General features: G+C 43.4%; 1 protein-coding gene across 3 annotated transcripts in view; it reads left to right on the top strand.

The window, feature by feature from the left end:
- LOC148038509 (DUF21 domain-containing protein At1g55930, chloroplastic-like) overlaps positions 1-21,095 on the top strand; it is a 180,299-nt gene that overhangs the window by 135,553 nt on the left and 23,651 nt on the right. For all 3 annotated transcript variants that reach the window (XM_087672859.1, XM_087672858.1, XM_087672864.1), the window contains exons 7-9: positions 16,613-16,752; positions 16,828-16,906; positions 17,200-17,263. In XM_087672859.1, the coding sequence (XP_087528985.1) occupies positions 16,613-16,752; positions 16,828-16,906; positions 17,200-17,263 (283 nt within the window). The remainder of the gene's footprint in view (positions 1-16,612; positions 16,753-16,827; positions 16,907-17,199; positions 17,264-21,095) is intronic.

The following is a 21,095-nucleotide window of genomic DNA, read 5'->3' as shown; positions in this document are numbered from 1 at the left end:
AGATGAATTTTAAAAGACAAGAGAATTCATAAGGGGACTAGATAAGGCCTGTAAAAAGGAGTTCACCCAAGACGCTTGAAGAGGCAACTAAATTTGCATTAATCAATGAAGATAATACGCGTCCAGGTGCACTCACTAGTCTCACTGATACGGAGCCCAAGACTAAGGAATTTCAAGCCTCAAAATGATAGGCAAATTTAAAAGGAAAATGCCATTCCTTAAGGGTAAGAAACAACCCTTTGAAAAGAAACAATATGTAAGGTCAAAGTTAAGTCAAGATGACTTTGATAAGGCCAAAAAAGAAAGGTTGTGTTTCAATTGCCTATCCCCTAACCATGCTGCCTAGAATTGCCCTCAGAGGAAAAAGGGGGAAGATAAAGGAAAGGATAAGGACAAGGGCAAGGGAAAAGAGAAACAAATCCATGTAGTGCAGACCCTGGAATTAAACGGGTATGAAAAGTATATATCTTTAGAGGTCTTGCACAAGGATGTACAACACAGGTGTTGTATGTCAACTTCTATGTGGGAGCCTACTTTCAGACCACACGATTTAGTTGGAGTGCATGGATTGATAGCAGGAAAGAGGGTTAGAGTCATGATTGATGAATTTGCTACCCACAATTTCATAAGTTATACACTTATAAATAATTTGAAACTTCCCCAACAAAAGAGTGAGCAACAATATGTTGTTCGTATGATGCAAGGTCAAGATAATAAAATATGGGATACAATGGTATCCAATTTGGAAATTGATATCCAAGGATATAAAGATAAACTTAATTTCCAAATTATGAATATGGAAAGAGCCGATATTGCTTTAGGGAGGGAGTGGCTATGGGGATTGGAACCATTCTTAAAACGTAGTTATCATCATAATACATTGGAATTTGAAAGGGATGGTAAGACTTTTGTGATTCAAGGTGAACATGAAGTATCTAATAACCCTTTGTTGTGTTCCATTGAAGTTCAAAAGCTAATAAAGAAGGAAGCTTGTGAGGTACATATGTTATGGTCCCTTCCTATACAAAACACTTTTACTTTCTGTAATATAAAGCAACAATTTTCTTATGTTTGTGAGTTGAATGTAAATAATTAATTAAGTAGTTTGTTAGATGAATTTAAAGATGTGTTTCCTTCTAATTTACCAAGTGGCCTTCACCCAGATAGGGGTAATGTAAATCACCCAATTGATATAGATAGGGATACACGCCCTATTTCTAAACCACCTTATAAGCTAAGTGAAACACAGCACGAAGAAGTCGAAAGACAAATTAAGGATTACCTTGATAAAGGATTTATACAACCTAGCAATTCACCTTAGGCTTCACCAATTTTATTGGTAAGAAAAAAGATGCTTCTATGCGACTTTGTGTTGATTATAGAGCACTTAATAAAATAACGGTGAAGAATAAATTTCCTATGCCCAGAATGGAGGATCTTTTTGATCAATTACAAGGGGCAAAATTCTTCACAAAGATAGACTCAAGATCAGGCTATCACCAAGTAAGAATTAAGGCACAGGATGTTCCTAAGAATTAAGTCAATTTTGGCGGGCTGTATTTAGGAAGCTGGATGCTAAACTTAGCATGAATACGGCAGAGCACCCGCAACCTGATGGGCAAACTAAAAGGGTTAACCAAATCCTTGAAGATATGCTCAAGGCATATGTAAGTAAAAGGCAAACTAATTGGGAAGGGTATCTACCGATAGCAGAGTTTGCATATAATAGTGCCAAGCACTCTTCCACTGGATATAGTCCATTTATGCTAATGAGGGTTTCAGCCCAGAGCTCCTCATGCAGTAGGATTGCATAAGGAAAAGGTTCAGGTAGCCAATGACTTTTTGTAGGATATGAATAATATGTTAAAATTTGCTCAAGAAAATATTAAGAAACCTCAAAATCGAGCTAGAGCTTATGTAGATCCTCATCGAAGAGACATCTCCTTTGAAGAAGGGGAATTGGTCTATCTTAAAGTACCTGAACAAACTAAAACCATGAAAACAGGACGATGTCCAAAGCTGTCACCCAGGTATTGTGGTCTTTTCACAATACTTAAAAGGATGGGAGAACAGGCTTACAAGCTCCAACTACTTGCAAGTAGTAAAACACATCCAGTTTTTCATGTAAGTAAGCTAAGAAAGAAGCTGGGTGATATGGATAATCTAATCTTAAATTATAATATTGAGGAGCTATTAGATGGCCAATCTAATCCACATGAACCAAAAAGAATTTTAAATGTTCGTAACAAACGAACAAAGAACACTATTTATCAAGAATATCTGGTCAAATGGAAAGATTGTTCAAAAGAAAGCTCAACATGGGAGCGAGTAAGTACTTTAAGGAAAAGGTTTCCCAATTTACAGTTGGACCTTCCAAGTATCGTTTTCGAGGACAAAACCGATTCTTAAGGGGAAGGAAATGTTACATCAATAAATGTAACTTATGGGGAGACAAGTGCGAGGGATGACCGTCCGGGGGCCTTGGGCACCCGAATGGGGTCAAGGGTAGCCTAGAGAGACAGTGAATTTAAAGATAGTATGACTCACCTGAAGTTGATGGCTGGCACGGATTAGGATTAGGAGCCAGCAATCTTCTAGGCGAGGCTAGATGGTGAAACGAATAGAATCTCTCGTGCTGTTGGAGTTGTCGAGAGAGGGGGGACTGTCACAAGACTGTGGCAACTATTACCTTTTTGTTGATTTCTTTATTACATATTTTATTTGGTTTTTCTTTTTGGAAGGATCCCTCTTGAAATCTAAATGCCTGAGTTGCATGGCCAGTATGTGAAACGGACAGGAATAACTAGTGAGTCAAGACTGGACAGTTAAGGTCCAGTATAAGTTTGGAAGAGACAGATGGCACTGTAGATTGACAAGCCTGGAAGAGACTTGTGAAAGTGTATATGGACAAGTGTGTTGAAGAACTAGCCTGGAAGAAACTAGTTCAAAGTGAAGGTGGACAAATCTGCAAGAGATTAGTCCATGTGGGGTCATCAGCGGAAATTCACTTTCAGTTGAGCTACATTGTAAATCTGGATGTAGCCATAGTCTGCAATGATGGTCAGAAGACTAGTGGGATGCAATGGAAGCAACTCCTAAACTTTAGGGAGTTACTATTTTTGGACCTCAGAATCTGTTCGCGTCATTATCTTCGTTTTTGCACGAGGATCAATCTTTTGGTCTGTGCAACTCAGGCATTTAGATTTCAAGAGGGATCCTTTCAAAAAGAAAAACCAAATAAAATAGTAATAAAGAAATCAGCAAAAAGGTAATAGTTGTCACAGTCTTGTGACACCCTCCCCTTGGGCGGGTTCCTTCACGCCAATTGTTGTAAAGGCTTATTGCCATCTATCAAAGACATCCCACATGCCAGACACACATTACACCACGAGTCCACGTTGAACTTTCTATAATTAAGAACTCGCTTCTTCCTCTCCCATGACTCAACCAGCAATTGTAGAAAAGCATTTTGCACAAACAGGTATCACCATCACTCACACACACACACACACACACATTTACACACACTCTCTTTTTTTTTCGTAAAAGGTAATTGTATTAATTACGAAAAAAATACAAGATTACTTGATTACAAGATACATGATGACACAAAGCCATCATGTGAAGAGGTTCTCTCTCTCTTTTTGCTGATTACAAGAGACACGAGGGCCCTAGGCCAACGTGTGGGGAATCCCCGTAGTAATGCACTAAAAAGGTTACACCAATCATGGCAACGACCCAGAGGCAATTGCCATATGCCACGGATGCAAATCCTCCCGAGGGAGCAAGTCGGAGTGTCGGATGAGATCTAGCTGCCAATGCAAGAGCCCTTTAAGCCTGGCAATATGTCACGGTACATTAGAGGCCGAATCAAAGAGAAAAGCATTGCGCGTGGTCCAAATGTGCCAGCATCCCCAATATCTGAAAAAGTGAAATAAGATCTTCACATGCAACTGTGGCGGTGTGGGATACTTCGAGCGCACAAAAACCCAGTCGAAAGGAGTTATCGAGGACCCCACCACCGCACCCCAAATGTGCGACAAGAGTGACCAGATATTCTTGGCGAGCGGGCAAGAGAGAAAACGATGTCGGGCCGATTCCGCCGGTGTGGTACAGAAGAAACAATTGCCATTCGAGATGCGAGGCTTGGCAAGGGCCGAGGCCAAAGGAAGACCACCAATCATCACCCGCCAAAGAAAGACCTTGCATTTGAAAGGTGTCTTATTTAGCCAGCCCTCCATCAGCGTTTTCTGCCACCATGACAGCGATTTCCGCAGTCCCCAAACAGTATTAGCTTTCTCACCCAGCCATTGGTGATCTTGAATGAGAAGATGATACACCTGATTAGTAGAGGCCTTTTCCAGACTCAGCCGGCCTGCAAGGTCGCAGTCCTGCCAAGGGCGATCCACAGCTAGGGCAGGAAAGGGTTGCTTACCCTGAAGCTCCAACGAAAGCTTTTTTCATAAATCACGGTATCCACACGGGATCTTGAAGAGTCGCCTAGCAGTCCGAAACGATACGAGGACATTGCGAGTGGCAAGGGTAGCATCCGCAACCGACGTCACACCTAAACGGGCCATGCGATTAAATCTTGGTCTGAGCTAATGTTTATCTTCCCGTGAAAGGAGTCTCGATACTGCCAACAATTCCAGCTGAAAGGAGTTAGTCTGCAAGCGGTCCCCTACTGGGTGCCAACGGGCCTTTTGGAGCACCACTTTCCAAGAGCCGACCAAGTGCAGTAACAAGGAGGAAGAGGGACTGGAAAAACGAGAGTCAGCATTAAGGACATGCCACCAGGAGGCCCGAAGCCGTGTGTTACCATGGCGGAGCCCGCTGTCCTCAAGAAAATAACGAGCTATGATGGTCCACGGGTGATGATCCACACACATGGCACGAAAAAGGGACCAACGGAGAGCTAACATACAAGTGTGTGCGTCCAAAATAGCTCCACCACCCATGCGCTTAGGGGTACATGCATGTGACCATGAAATCCACGAAATGCCTGCCTGCAGTGAATCCTTCTTCCATAGCATGAAACGGATGGGATGAGTGAGAGCCTTCAAAGTAGTAGGCGTCCATGGCAACAAAGGCAGGAAATACGTTAGCATTGGTAGCATGATTGTCTGGGCCACTTTGAGGCGGACATGGAATGGCCATGCTTGCGACTTTCAATACATTAACTTCGCCGCCAGTTTTTGTGAAATCCACTCCAGCAGGTCTTTTGGCCGTACATCCACTCCCAATGGGTATCCAAGATGCCTGACAATGGAGCCACGGGAAACCACCTGGCCTTGCCAGCCTAAGGACTGTAAATCAGGCTCCGTACAACTGAGAATGGCTGACTTAAAGGCATTGATGCGAAGCCCAGAGGCCTGACCAAAGAGTGTCCAAACATCTAATGCCCTTCGAATGTTGTCCCTATCCGCCTGCAAAATCATAAAGGTGTCATCAGCCAAAGATTGGCTAACGAAGTGCTGACCCAACGGAAGAGACAGCCCGTCCAGCTGAGCAGAGGCTGCCATGGAGGGTCACATTGAAAGGACAAAGTGAGTCGCCAGGGCAAAGAAGAGAGGGCTCAAAGGACAACCCTGTCTGACCGAGCGTGCAAGGATAAATGGCTCTGTAACCCCACCATTAAGCATAACTCTGGAGGAAGCCGCAGCACTAATGGTGTAGATCAAGCGGGACATCCGGCTACCAAAGCCCATAGCAGACATGAGATCTGCAATGAAAGATCAGTCCACATAATCAAACGCCTTTTCCAAGTCCAATTGAATGAATACCACTTCCTGACCGGAGTGCCGCGCATAGTCAATAGCCATTTGCACATTTAAGATATTATGCAGAATGTTGCGGCCCTTAATGAAACCATATTGGAGAGGATGGACAATAGCTGGAAGGTGCTTGTAAAGCCGATTTGCCAGCACTTTGGAGTAGATTTTATACATGGAGCCCATCAAAGAGATTGGTCGCCAGTGTTGCAGCTGTGACGGCGAAGGGACCTTTGGAATTAGTTTGATAAGGCCTTCTTTCCATGAGGAGGGCATGACCCCTGTTTCCCAAACCTGCTGAAACATGACCACCAATGGCTTCACCAACTGCGTGGCCGAGGTCTGAAAGAATTCATTAGTGAGACCATCCCAGCCAGGACTTTTATCCTTCGGCAGGTGCAACAAAACATCCATAACCTCTTCCTCGCAAATATCCGCCTCCAAAGTGGCTTGCATATCAACTGGAACCTGCTGGCGGACCAGATGATAGAAGACCGAGCGGGCATGCGTAACCTGGCTAGAAGGCGAGGAAGAAGAACCAAGAAGTTCCATAAAATAGTTTCTGCACATAGTGACAATGGTCTGCGGATCAATGACCATGCGACCTTCCGAATCCTGGAGTCTGGTCATATTTTCGCGAGCCAGAGACGCATGCAAGGCGCGAAAGAACTTATGAGACTGGCAGGCACTATCTTGCAATGTGTCAGTCAAGTTGTGCAGCTTGGCCTGTTGATAAGATTTCAACTGAAACACTTGAATAAGATGGGCCAACCGCCTCTCTAGTGACAGCAAAAAATCATCATCTGGGGAATTCAGAAGCAAGGAACGGACCAAAGCCAGTAAGTCTTCTGCTGCATGTCGACGTTGGCGGCAAAGCGAGGCATGATGGATCCCATACTGTCGAGCAACCCGCTGCACATTAGAGAGCAGCCGTGCAAATGAAGGCAAGCCCTCAGAGGCGAAGTCCAATAAGAACCTCTCAATCAACTGCTGCATATAGCCCTGGAAAATTGAATGCTTCAAATAAGAGGAGTTGAAACGTAAAGGGAGCCTATCCAGCAATTGCACAAAAGGTGCAATAGATTGTGCCCGCATCTCAACCTGGAGGGGAAAATGGTCCGACAACGCATATTGCTGCAAGACCTTCATTTCCAGCATCTCGGGAAGAAAATCATCCCCCTGCATGATATACATTCTGTCCAGTCGCGACCAGGTAGTTGCATATTGTGCGGAATGAAAAGTAAACCCTGAAAAAGAAGGGTGAAGCCACGACCAAAGATCTTGCTTGAGTACGTGCAAAGCAAAGGAACTCCGCACCCGGCTTTCCGGCGTATCCATGACCGAATGCCCTGAAGTGGACTGAGAAGAGTCAACACACATAGTGAAATCTCCCATCAAAAACCCCCTTCGGCCGAGTGACATGGAGCCCTGCAAAGTGGACCAAAGATCCCGTCGGGATGCGGGATCATTCGGAGCATAGAGGCCCAACAGCCATAAAATCTCTCCTTCAAATAAGACTTCGATCACCAGAAAGCGGCCCTGCACATCATTTTTAAGAAGGACAGGCTGATATTTCTCATGGACAATCATCAGCACGCCCGAATAGTGCGTAGCATGGGTCCCTGCATAAAACAGACGGAATCCATGACAATCCATCACTTTTCCTGCTTCACCGTGACTTTTGTGCTCAACTGCACACAATACATCCGACTGGTTCTCATGCAAGACGGTCCACATGGCATGTTGCTTATGGCGAGAACAAATGCCTCGCACATTCCACGTGGCTATCTTCATGCATCCTCAAAGAAGGAAGCCACGAACGAGGCGCCTGCTGCCTCGATTTCACCTTTTCCGCGAGAGCATCCACGACATCCTCATCCAGAAAATCAGCCAATACTGCAAAAGAATTCTGGCGACCTGCTTTAGAGGTAGAAGGGAAATCCACTGCCTTGGGAGAGGGGCGGGGATAACGCCGATCCCAGGGTGTAATAACATTACCTTTGGCATCAAACGGCAGCTTGGCAAGTGGGCCTTTGGGGCCGTCGGTATAGGCTCTCCTTGGAGACTGATTACGGGGGGCAGACGGGGCCGTAGGACGCGCAGCCTGCTGTGAAGTGGCCATTTCTTTCCGGCGCGTATACGTGCGCACGGAATCCTGGGAAGCAATAGGCCCAGGATCCGCCAGGCCTGCATCCAGCTTTTTACCTTTTTTGGGACGTGCCTCAATCCAGTCAGTGCGACGGGAATCCACACTCAGGACCTGTTGTTTGCCTTTATCCATGACATGAGGAGACTGAAGGGCTTCCTGGGGCATGGCATCAAGCACCATGTCATCCTTGGGCAGCACAACCTGCGCATCCTCCGAAGACGGTTGCCTTTCAGGGCATTCGGCCATGAAATGCCCCAATTTACCACATGAAAAGCAGTGTCCCGCAAAGTTGCCCCATTTTAAGCAAAAATACAAAGGATGCATGCCCGAACAATTGAGGCGAAGCCACGCGGGCCTTTTCCTGGCCGTGTCCCTTAGCATGCATAAACGGTTGCGGTTCATCGCCCTGAGGCTTGGGGGAACCAGCACTGTTCCCACAACCGCCATCGCATCTTTCAACATGGGCCAATAGACCGCCGGACAATTTTCCACCTCCACCCACACTGGGCATTCGCGTTGAAGCAGACGCTAGAAGTCGGCCATGGGGCGCCATGGCACAACATGGACCAAGCGGCGATCAAAGAATAGTTGCAACTTGGACAAGAGCTCAGCTTGATGCGTTTCCGATTTCAGCAGCACCTTATAAAAGCTGCGAGGTCCAAGGAAGATCTCCTCAACAGACTCCCCTTGCAATAGATGGTGCAACCACTGGCGAATATGCGAAAGCACTGGAATCCTGCCAGTGAAGAAAAGTATAACTGCACGGTCATAAAACACCGAGAAGGATCGCAAGACTGATTTGGGGTCCACCGTGGCTTCCAGCACATCATCCGTTCCCGCAACAGAAAAAGATTCAGTATTATGCTGGACATAATCGCCGAGCAGAGTATTGGCAAAGTCCAGCAAATGCTCCCAGTCAATTTCCTGCGAATCCACAGGATCAGAGGCCACTTGCGCATAGGAGCGTTCCGGAGGACTCATTGGCTCATCAGAAGTATGCTTGGAACGTTTGCCGGCAGGCGGCAGTTCAGAACTCGGCGGCAACTCCTCCGTGCATGGCACCATATCTTCCGGCTCCTCTGCATCGGAATCAGGGCCAAGGGCTGCCACCGTCCGGTCAAGAAAATCCATATCCAGGCTAGCCATACTGCTGTCTTCGCACTCGTCCTGGCAGAGGGCGAGCTAGGTTAGGTGAGGTCGATCCTGCGCAGGGTCGGATTGCAGGTCCCCAGCTTCACGCAGGGTCCAGTCAAGCCTGCGCTGCCCTGGGGGAAGGGGCCAGGCGGCATGCAGGGCAGGACGGCGAAGAAATCACAGGGCAGGGCGGCGCAGCACGTAGGCAGGTCAAAGACGTCACGCAGGGGGTGATGAAGGGCGACAGGGCAGGGGGCGACGAAGGGCGCGCTGGGGGTAGCGACAAGGGACAAGTCAGGGCGGCGCGCAAGGCGGCGCCAAGGGCGACCGACGCAGGCACACATGCGCTCTCTCTCGCTCTCTCTCTCTCTCTCTCTCTCTCTCTCTCTCGCACCTGCAGGAAACGACGGGCTGCCCTGGACGAGCCGGAGAAGCAGAGAAAGCGCTGCCGCAGTCAGGTCGCGGACAGGTTCGCCATCGCCATCCTGTTGCGCGCCATCGAGATTCTCTCTCCCCTCTCTCTCTCTCTCTCTCTCTCTCTCTCTCTCTCTCTCTCTCTCTCTCTCTCTCTCTTCACACACTCTCTCTCTCTCTCTCTCTCTCTCTCTCCCCCCTTGCTCAATTGCAAACAACTCTCTCTCTTCCCAATTAAAACTTCAGAATATTCTTTTTACTCCACAATTAAGAATTTTTCTCTTTCTATACAATCATAGTCTCTCTCTCTCTCTCTCTCTCTCTCTCTCTCTCTCTCAATTGCAAACAACTCTGTCTCTTCCCAATTAAAACTTCAGAATCTTCTTTTTACTTCACAATTAAGAATTTCTCTTTCTATACAATCGTAGTCTCTCTCTCTCTCTCTCTCTCTCTCTCTCTCTCTCTCTCTCTCTCTCTCTCTCTCTCTCTCTCTCTCAAAATTGCAAACAACTCTCTGTCTCTTCCCAATTAAAACTTCAGAATCTTCTTTTTACTCCACAATTAAGAATTTCTCTTTCTATACAATCTCTCTCTCTCTCTCTCTCTCTCTCTCTCTCTCTCTCTCTCTCATGTGAGGAGGTGCGCAATTGGCCAATAGTACATCTGATCTCATGGGAAAGGTGAGTATCCTTGTATCTCAGGCAAACAATAAATCCATCATTTGTAGTATGAAGGAAATGCCCGCGGTAGAAAGCCATCTTTGTCCCTAGCTCCTGCCCTATTTCCTCATCATCAAGTCTGTGTTTGGAGGTCTTCTGTATGTGACAATCTTCTTTCCTTCCTAGCAACATCTCTTCTCCACCAAGCTGCATCTATCTACTTGTGTTTTGTGTCTTCTCCACCTCGCAACAGTCTCCACCTGCTGGCATTAACGTGTACCATGCATTTTGCACAAGGAGGCCCCTATTGTCTATGTTTGCCATCATCAGGCATGGCCTCCACATTTGGTGACCTTTCCTACACACGCGTCAGCATTCTATAGTGTGTCTTTAGCATTTTTGGCTTTGCATTTTACTGCCCAAGCCACTCCTCAACAATTTAAGGACCGGGCTTCGCTCCCTTGACAACTGCTGATCATTTTCCACATCTGCGATAGCATCAAACGACTATTGTTCACTCCCTCAACAGTTGTCCTTCACCTCCCAGTGATTACTTTGATAGCCCACTACCCAAAGGACTACGTTTCGCTCCCTTCACTATGCAAATTCCCACAGGTGTAGCCACTTGATTCAAATAGGATAGTGCAGTTATCTTCTGAGCTTCGGCTCAGTTGTATCAGTTTTTCTTCTCATAGCATGATTTAGTGCTTTATCATTGTGGTTTTGTGTTTCTAAGTTTCTCTTCTCTCAGAGTGTTTACCATACACACTTTCTGTTTTTGCCTGCAAACCCTACTCTCTTTGGTCTCTTTGTCATTTTTTTGACAAATACTACGAAGTACAAATGCTCATGAGTCAAGTTGGAGTTGAGTGCAAATGAAATCACCTACATTCAAAGTCTTTCAGGACGGTTTGGGAGGGATAAGAGAGAAGCCGTGGTGGAGTGCAACACCATTGGGGTTTACCGCTCAATAGGGTGAAAAGAAAAGGTTATTGCAAGCCCAAGTGTGAATGAAACTACCACCACTACCTAGAGACGTGCTAAAGTTGCTCCTAACAGTCTCTAAGGGAGTGAAGAATGGATGATTGGAGCTCCACTAAAGTGGCATACACTCAAAAGCTCTCACCCAATTGCTAGCAAGCCTTCAAGATATGCCACCTTGTGAGGTTGCCAATAATCTTGCATACCTAGATCGCCACATAGCAGGCTCCAGTACCCGGTGGTTGCACAACGCCTCCAAGCCTACAATTGCACACAAGCACAAGCAAGCCTTGATATTGAAGATCATGTCATGTTTCTCCACCTAGTTGAGTAGGTGATATCTGTGACCAATAGACTTTTGTATTCAAACTAAAGAGCTCCCAACTACAAGATCACATTTGCTACTAGCTATAGAAAGTAAGAAACCCTCCTTGGCAACTGGTTATCTTATAGGCCACTAAGTCTATTTGAAAGGTTTCATGATGCTATGCTTTGCCTAGTGTTTGTTGCATGATGCAGCCAATCCATATCATCCTACACAAGGTATACCTACCAATCCCTACTCTATAGGTGAAGGCACTCTCTTTCCTTTTTGTGAAAATGCATGGGATTCACCAGTTTCACTCGCCTAAATTCTAGTTCACCTCATGTAAGGCCCCTCACAAATCTGGAGTCACCACTTTTGGATACTTAATTAAGAACGTGTGGATCAAGTTGCTATGACTTCCCTTGGAGTCCTCTAGTATGATCGTCTTTTAAGGTATATCAGAGAAAGCTAAACCTTGTTGCCCTATGTCTACTGCTAACTAGCCACCCTCATGCGGGATAAAGAAGGTATCTAAGGGGGTGCCATTGACTCTATCTATGAGCTACATTGAGATGTCCACTAGTGCAAATTGGTATATTAGAGAAGCCTAAACCTTGTTGCCCTTTGTGTACTGCTGACTAGCCACCCTCATGTGGGATGAAGAAGGCATCTAAGGGGATGCCATTGCCTCTATCTATGACCTACATTGAAATGTCCACTAGTGCAAATTGAGCTACCTAACCATTGCTCGATTGCACAAGTGCTCGATGGAAAGAGACCAACCACTCTTGGCAAATCGTTGCATAAATCTCCCATCATTTGGATGCTACTTGCCTTCGACATCCCACTGCTTGCAAATACCTTTCAAGAAGTCACAATGAGCTCATCATGGGCTTTCTCAAAATTTAAAAGAAGCACTACAATCCTCTACCCATTAGAAGGCCCATTTTGTAGCCTCAAAGAAGGTTATCTCATCCGAAATTCCCCAATCTTGGACAAGACTTATCTATAATCTAGGTTTCATGAATCATGGCTCAAAGGAGTAGAGATTTGTTGTTGATCGTCTTTGCGAGTGCTTTATGGGCTACTAACAATAGCATTCTTTATAGTGCTTTTTGGAAAGAAGACTTAGAAGACCGACAAATAAGATAACTTTTAACAAAGTCAAGAATGGGCTAGAAAGCCCATCCTCACCCAAGCATGTTTGCCCATCTTGCAACTACATCTACCACGTGCAATGGTGTGCATGAGCCAAGACCATCTCTTGTTGATAAAGCTGTCTGTACAAGTTAGTATCTAGCCCCAGCACCTCCTCAAGGTAGGACTTTTCTCATATTTATCATGTAGGCTTTGGATGTAATTACTTGAAGTGATGAATCTATCCACTAGGAAGAACTCATGGCACAAACTGTCGCCTATCTGCGCCCAAAAGACAACTGATGTGCAAAAAGAAAAATCTATCTTCATGTCTTCACCTAGCAAATCCTAGGTTAGAAAGGTGTGTTTCATGGTGTCTGTTAGTAACCTCTCAATGGTTGTGAGTTGGATTGCAAAGCCCTCTCTTTCTACCAACACTATTGTTTTGCATGGAGAGCCTTCTCTTGGCAAATCTCGTTCAACTCTCCTAGGCCGTGTGTTGACTCCTCCATAATCACTTTGTCCTATGCATAATCTCTAACTTGAAGTTGTCTAATTTCTCTACACACCTTCCTATGCTCATAGGGCAAGTCCTAGTTCCAACATGAGCATGGGTTAAGGGACAAGGCAGGCCCATCTAGAGATAGAAGAATAGGGGCATGTTCCAAAAGCATGGTCCTTGCTAGTTGCCAATTTGACCCCCCTTTCCTTTTTGGGTGAGTTGCCAATTGGCACTAGAGGAAAATGCACTTATATGGGAAGTAGTGGGGTGCTTAACTAAGACCTTCTATATATGATTCTGCATGCTCCAAGGTGAATCCTTATAGGGCGTGTCAAGAGGTTGTAGTTTAGAGATGTGTGTGTGTTGTATCTTTCTTTCTTTCAAGTAATACAAGTGCATACCTTGTTCTCACATTTCATGTGCTCTTTCTTTGTTGTGTTGAGTGGGTGAGAGAGAGAGAGACTAAGAGACTGAGTGAGTGAGTTGAGTGTAGGTGTATTGCACTTGGTATCAAAGCAACTCTTGCCCAGAGCCAAGGCATGCTCATGGAAGTAGGAGAGAAGATTCAATACCCCCTAGCCGAGATTACTACTTTTTCCACAACATACCATTTGAATCCAATCCGTGGTTGCCTCCACACCTACCATAGGAAAAGAGGAGAGGTGGATATTTTGTGAAGATCATATTGGTGTCTCATTAGGGTAACTTTTGTACTATTATAGTTTATTAGTACTGGTTTTCCTTCTATTCTATCTTATAGATATGCGACTATGTTATACACCTTATGTTACAAGACAATAGACAAAGAACTTCTATCCTTTTTACTATATTTGCATAGTCAATTATTTATTAAATTTGTTTCCTTTGTAATTATTGGATATATAGAAAGTGCATTAGAGTTGCTTCCTACTAATAAGTGGTCATATGTTATGGTGGACCCATGCAATATGTTAGAAGATAGTACACACTTCCATCTATATGACTTGATTGAGCGCCCGTAATTGAAACTCAAATATATTAGGCTCAAACTTGCACACAAAAAAGGATTAATGCCTTGAATTGTGGACTAGATCCACTAGGATAGATAATCATAATCAGCAAAATGGCATGATCATAAAATGTTTGTACAATGTTTTATATTTTGGCCATGCTTACTAAATTTGGTCATGTCTATTCTTGACAATTCTTAGCCCAAAAAGAAAGGTTACAGAGAAGAGACGAGACAAGTGTTAGGACACTTGTCACACAAGCTTCCAATTTTTCGACAACTTGTCACACCTCAAAATGTGTGGCTAGACATTTGTCTTGTGCTACTCCACTTTTCTTTTTACACTAACTATCCCCTTTTTCCTATAAAAAAGAGCATGTTTCCTCTCATTCTACATCAATATTCATGGCTGTGAACTCATTTACATGAGCTAAAGATAGCCTAAAGTTGGCCTTTGCCCTCTCTAGCATCATCCCTTCACTCATCATTCTCTAATACCTCCATATTTTCCCTTCTTCCATTGCTGTTTTACAGGACAGCAAATCAATAAACTTGTAACTCGTTAAATCTCCTTCTCAAGCCCTTTTTCTATCACAAGATCAAGAAGGAAGCCATATTGATGTATTGCTAATCCGCCATGCAAAAGAATTGTTTTTCTCTCAATCTTACTCTTAGTTTGGCTTGCAATCAAGTGCCTTGAACCCACCAAATCAAGGAAGTGAGTGGTATCCCAGGGAACTATGAAACCAGCCCTCCTCTTCGGATAGGGTGGTAAAACGTGATCAAGCACTTAATTACAACAATTAAATGTTGAGCATAAATTGAAATGCACAATTTACCTTAATAATCTTGGACATTGGATACCTTGTTGGCCCCAAAACCGGTGCCCCTTTCGGTACTTCTTTAACTTTAATTGCTAATGGAATGAGTACAAGTTGAGATTTCACAATTTCCTTTACTCTTCCAAAAGCCCCTTGCTATGATAACAATCAGCATGCAATTTCGGCCATTTTCCCTTAACTTTTCACCCAGAACTTGCACAATTGGAATCACAAACAAGCCAAATGTTGCCCCAATTTACAATGAATGGGCTGGCATTTGAATTCCTTGACAATTACACAAATTTCAACTATTGAATTTAGTGTATGATGCCTTCTCCTATTGGCACAGGCCCCGAGGTGGCTGCTTAACCCTAATTTCTACAGAGATTTAGGGTTTACAACAGAAATCCTCCTACTGTCCACCAAATATGGCTGAGATCTGCTCCTAATGGTTAAGAAATGCTAAGACCTTTTGAGAAATTATTGAATAAGATGAGGGAAAGTCGAGATAAGGGAGAAATCCGCTTTTCTTTGCAAGAAAACCCTAAAGTCTGCTTACTGCCTGCTCTAGCCTGCATTTAATGCAGTCACCTACTACCAAGCACCTCCAAAATGCTCACGTGATTAGCAATGTTGTTCCCAGCCCCTGGAAGGTGTCTCCCTACTGTCCCCTTTCTATTGAGGCCCCAAATGGCTGCCTTCTGCAACAAATTGTTGTTCTCTGATGAGAAATTGAACCAACAACTCCCTCTCTCTCTCCTCCAAGCTGTAAACTAACTCAATGGCTAAAACATAGCCCCCAAAAACGTTTTCTTAGTTTACATGGGCATTTTCACCAAGTGGCAGCCTTCTAAACCCATTTGTCAGCGTTATCCAGCCATTTAATTAGTTTTAGCCCTTTTGACCCTACCCCAAAATTAAATGTGCCCATATGTAATTAAATTGTCAAGGCCATTTGCAACTTGGAGTGGTTCCATCCTTGTTGATCCTTAGACTGCCATTAATTAATTAATTAAGGCTAGTCCCTAGTGTCACCACTGACACTTTTGGCCAAATAACTATCCTAGAGTCAAAACTGACACCAATTGACCCCCAAAGCCCAGCTGACATAACTTATCGCAACTTTTACATTTGATACCCACTGCATCCTCGGGGTCCTTGGCCTGTTACCATGAAAGAACTGCCGTGTGTATCACATGTGCTAAACAACCTTGCACTTAATCAAATGTTATCAACAAGATTAAAGCATCTTAAAATTTCACATCGGCTGAGTAATGGAAAAAAGTGCCAAAAATCTCAATAGGATATAAGGCATCTCTCTTTCTTGTGGTGCACTTGGACTCATCCTGCAGTCTCTCCCATCTCCCTTGTAGTGTATGAATAGTTTTTGTGGCCCCAGCCCTAGGGAGAGTCTTTGTAACTTGCAGATTAATGGGATGGCTAATTTATGCTGCAGAATTTACTGTGCTAAACCAGGCCAACAATGGAAATTTACCATTTTTATATATTGGAAGTTTATTTGAAGTATAACTTAGTATCAGCATCAAGTTGCATTAGTTCTTATCGGTATTCTGCACACTGAGTGTTGGTTTTTTCTTCTAGCTGAACATCTGTATTGCACAGTTGTGTTTGTAGTCCATGCTTAAGCAGTGCTGGGCTCTGTATTGGTGTACCCTTTGCAGATGTTAAAACATCCATGATTTGACCTTTGTGAGATCAAATTTTCATTGCATTGGATATATTTTGCAGGATATGATTGAAAATGTCCTTGAGATCAAAGACACATATGTGAGGGAGGTAATGACCCCATTAATAGATGTAGTGGCAATCGACTCAAGTGCCACCTTGATGGATTTTCGTAATCTATGGGTTACACATCAGTACTCAAGGTGAACACATAAGCTTGCATGTATGCAGCTTTTAGAGAATCAATGAACCTTATCAATCTTACCTTTGACTGGCAGGGTACCAGTTTTTGAGCGACGGGTGGACAATATTGTAGGTATAGCATATGCAATGGATATGCTTGATTATGTGGAGCAGGTTTGTACACTCTCTTTTGATAAAATGCTTATAACTGCTCAGCTTTTATAATAAAAGAGCAGGAAAATATTATTTGCAGCTGCTCACAGTCATGTTATTTATTTATGGAAGCTAACTGACTATACGAATTTGCACCTGCAAATCTAGTCGTACTGACATCATAATACTAGAGCTGAAAACGATGGTTCACTTTTCTTCACACTGTGGGTGAACTATATGCAGGTGCAGAAGAACTTAGGAGGTTGAAATGCCAAATATTGTTTTGATGGATGTGCATATTTGCTATTCTGCAGGTTGATGTGTTGCAAAGATTGACGGTTGGACGTATTGCACACAGGCCTGCTTATTTTGTACCTGGTAGGTTTCATGATAGCACATGAAATGATTAATACTTTTTGTTTCTTGTTGGTTGTCTTGTTAATGATGGCAGTGTAGAACATAACAGGGTTGAAGGAAAATTCCAAAAACAAGTGCTAAGGTTGAATCATGGTTTGGAATGTGATAATTTGCATGTTACAGCTCTCATGTAGGTATTCTTGAGCTCACAAATGATGAAATGCTTTAGAGGGACAGAGCCTGCAACTTGATTTGATTGTACTCTTGTCTTGTTTTCCCTTATCTATAGATACCCGAAAATAGGGTATAACTTGCAGAACAGCTTTTTGTAAGACAATAATGTTGAAGCCTAGAAGATTGTTGAGGTTTTTGTGTTTTTGGTAAGGTGAAATTGTAAGCTTTCAAATACTGTTGCATTTCTAAGAAGCCTTTACTAAACCCAATTTATCTGCTCAATGCATAGCTTTCTTGTAAATTCTCTCCTAAAATGTTAAAAAGGGAAGGTTCCCCAATACAAAGGATCATCTTATAGGTTATGTTTAAAGGCAATGGAGCATATAGCTGTAGGTAGTCTATTTGGTGCAGTAGATGACAATCGTATAAGAACTGACAGACAGATCTAGAAAGGTAAGAGGATTTGTCAGTTTTTTGACGTTTTGTGATACTTTGACTCCAGCCAGTTCAAATCAGACATAGAGCACAATTCCATGCTCGAAAAGAACTTAAGGCAGCCAAATATCTATTGTTTCTGCTAGATGATGGGGAAGTTCCTGTAGGAAACCTTAAGGGTGGTGTTGGAGATAATGTGTGGAAAAAGTCATGTATCAGGACAGCTCAACAGTTGTGCTTTATTGTCTGACTAGGGCAAGAACAACTCAACAGTTATGATGGCAGTAGAAAGGAAGCTAACCTGTGTAATAGCCTATCCCTGGACCACCAGAACAGACTGATATTATAGACCCCCTTGTTAGAATTTGCCAATTCTGGGCAGTGCCTATGTAATTCGTGCAGTGTGGACATTTTTTAAAGTGTGAATGTAGTGTGCGTGTGTGTGTCGCTAGTGTCTTTAGACATTAAAGTAGTGACACTAGGCACTTGAGTAAGTTAACCTAACTCTAGCTAGTTGGTGGAATTCTAGTTAGGTCAACATATGACCTAAACTAGTCTTGTACCTTCACTCACTCTTTCAGTTCAGCAAATACACTCTACTCTCTTGCTTCAGCTCACTCACAGTCACAGTCTCTCGTTTCTCTCTCCTCCATAGCTGTGCATTTCTCACATTTGGTAATAGAGTAGCTTCCATGTGGTTTTTGCTCAACCCTCAGCCAATGCTACTCCGCCCAAGGTCCTGCCACCACCTTTGGTACGTGCAAGGAAGAGGAGGAGTTGCCAAAAACTGAGCACCTGCACATCAGCTCCACTCGTTCTGCCCTCAGGCTGCCTGCAGTTCATGTCTGCACCTCACGACTGCAGCACCACCTGCTCCTTTGGTTGCTGCTGATTGCAGTGATGCCCGCCACCAATCTGCCACCTACCTGTTGGATCGGTAGTTCCAACTCCATTCTAGTCTGACATGAACCTCTTGAGCTCTGTGCATGCTTCTCGAGGTGCCCAAAATATGAGGCTTTGCTCAATTTGGCTTCCAATGTGAACACCCGGCAAGCCGATATTTTGCACAATTTCTTCTAGGTTTGTGCAACAAATTTGGGGCTTTTTGGTTTAGAGGCTCCTATATGCATTAGAAGCAGATTCCAGGTATTGGTTACTATTGGCATGCATCTTGAGGCAACATTTTGACAGAATTTCAGACTGTAAGGTAGAAACTTCTTCGATTTCTTTAAAATTTTGCAAAGAGATTTGGGGTTTTTGCCTGACACATGGTGGTACACAGCAGCATTATCTTGCTGCATCAGCCAGATTTGACTGTGAATTTTGGAGATTTTCAGTAAAATTTAGGGAGACTCAGCATTGAATTGCTGTAAATTGTCTATTTGGGCAAGTATTTTGAGGTAAGTGCAATTCAACAGTATATTACTCTAATTTTTCAGGCTGAGTGGCTGACTTGTGCAACCTTGGGTAATTTTTCAAGAATTGTGATAGTTTGGTACTTGCATTCTAATCCCATGTGAGGATTTCTGGTACTCAGCAGAGTACATTATACACTTCAGCTTGAAGTATTTGGCTGCTGATTTTTGTACATCATTGGCAGCATGACGTGTCAAGGGCATGATGGATAGAGCATCATTCTTGGTGTTCTCACTCTAGAGGACAAGTTCAATGGCACCAACTACCTTCTATGGAGTTTTATGGTGCGTAACCTTCTTGTGGCGAAGGATTTATGGGACTATGTCAATGGTGATCTGCAACGACCAGGAGGTCTTGCACCTTAGACACCTCAACGTAATTCCAAAGGATAGGTTGCTAGTACTATCCCCTCCCCCTCTTGCTGAGGATCAACAAAGATGGGACTCAAAAGGTGCACATGTCCTATCTTTAATTGCCTCGTTAGTGAAAAGGGCTATTATTTCACATATTCAATCTTGTATGACCTCAAAAGCAACTTGAGATGTGCTAGAGCATACGTTTGCAACACATAATGAAGCCAGGATATCTTATCTCTGCAAAGAGCTGGCTAATGTAAACATGGATAAGGGTGAGAGTATGACAAATCACCTCATACACTTACAGGATTTGCATGAGCAATTGCTTAATGTTGATAAGGTCATTTAGGATGCAAAATTGGTTAGCATCATACTAAACTCACTTTTTGAGTTGTATCTTAGATTTCACACATCGTTGATGTTGTCTTTGAGGGGTGTTTTCCCGCACGGGGGGGGGGGGGAGATGTCATTATTGCAAAAAACTTGGTCATTATATTGATGAATGCAGGAAATGATTGGCCTAAGAGAAGAAAAAAAACTTCAGCTTGGCTGTCAAGGAGACCAATTAGTAGATCTATTGATGGTGATACTTCAGCCAACTTTTTGGAGAAGGATTATGCATTTCTTACATGTAGTTTTGATTCTTTGATGGTTGATTCAGCATTTAATGCTGTTGAAACACAACATACATGGTATTTTGACAATGGGGCATCCAAGCATATCACTTCTAGGAAGTATCTATTCACATCTTTTCATTTAGCCCTTGTAGGAAAGCATGTTACATGTGCAAACAGCAGTAATAATGATATGTGTAGCATTGGTTTAGTCATTATTATTGCTGTAGATGATTCTAATTTCATGCTTTTGGATGTTTCGATTGTGCCTGGCATTACAAAGAATCTATAGTCTATCTCTGCTTTCAATAAGCATGGATTTAAGGTCATCTTTGAATATGACAAATGCATTGTTAGAGACAAAGAGATGAATTATGAACTCAAGCTATCTGGTACCCTATATGAGATTCTATTTTTGTTGGATATGTATGATACACGGTCCCATGATGCTCTAGCAATTAGTACTTTTTGTTGGATATGTATGATACACAGTCTTGGCAATCTGATGACCCTTCAACAATGTTAGATGATAGATGCATTGCCTCCAGTGGAGACCCCACCTCCCATGCATGTAAGGGATGTGTTTTGGGCAAAATCCACAGGTTTGCTTTGAAGGATGGTGCAATACATGTTATTCAGAAAATGCAGCTTTTCTACTCTGATATTTGTGGTTCCATGAGGACACGTGAATCTAGGGGTCATCTTTATTTTTTCACCTTTATTGATGACTACTCACAATATACATGGATGTATGGGCCAAAAGCAAAATCTGATGTGTTTATGAATTTTAAGCATCTTGTTGCAAAGCCTGAGGCTGAAATTAGCTTGAAACTACAAACACTTTGCACGGATAGAGGG

Source organism: Lygodium microphyllum, chromosome 3 (genome assembly GCF_053477565.2).
Source record: "Lygodium microphyllum isolate KBCC chromosome 3, Lygodium_microphyllum_v1.1.10, whole genome shotgun sequence".
Lineage (NCBI taxonomy): Eukaryota > Viridiplantae > Streptophyta > Polypodiopsida > Schizaeales > Lygodiaceae > Lygodium > Lygodium microphyllum.
This window is presented reverse-complemented; position numbering and strand designations above follow the sequence as displayed.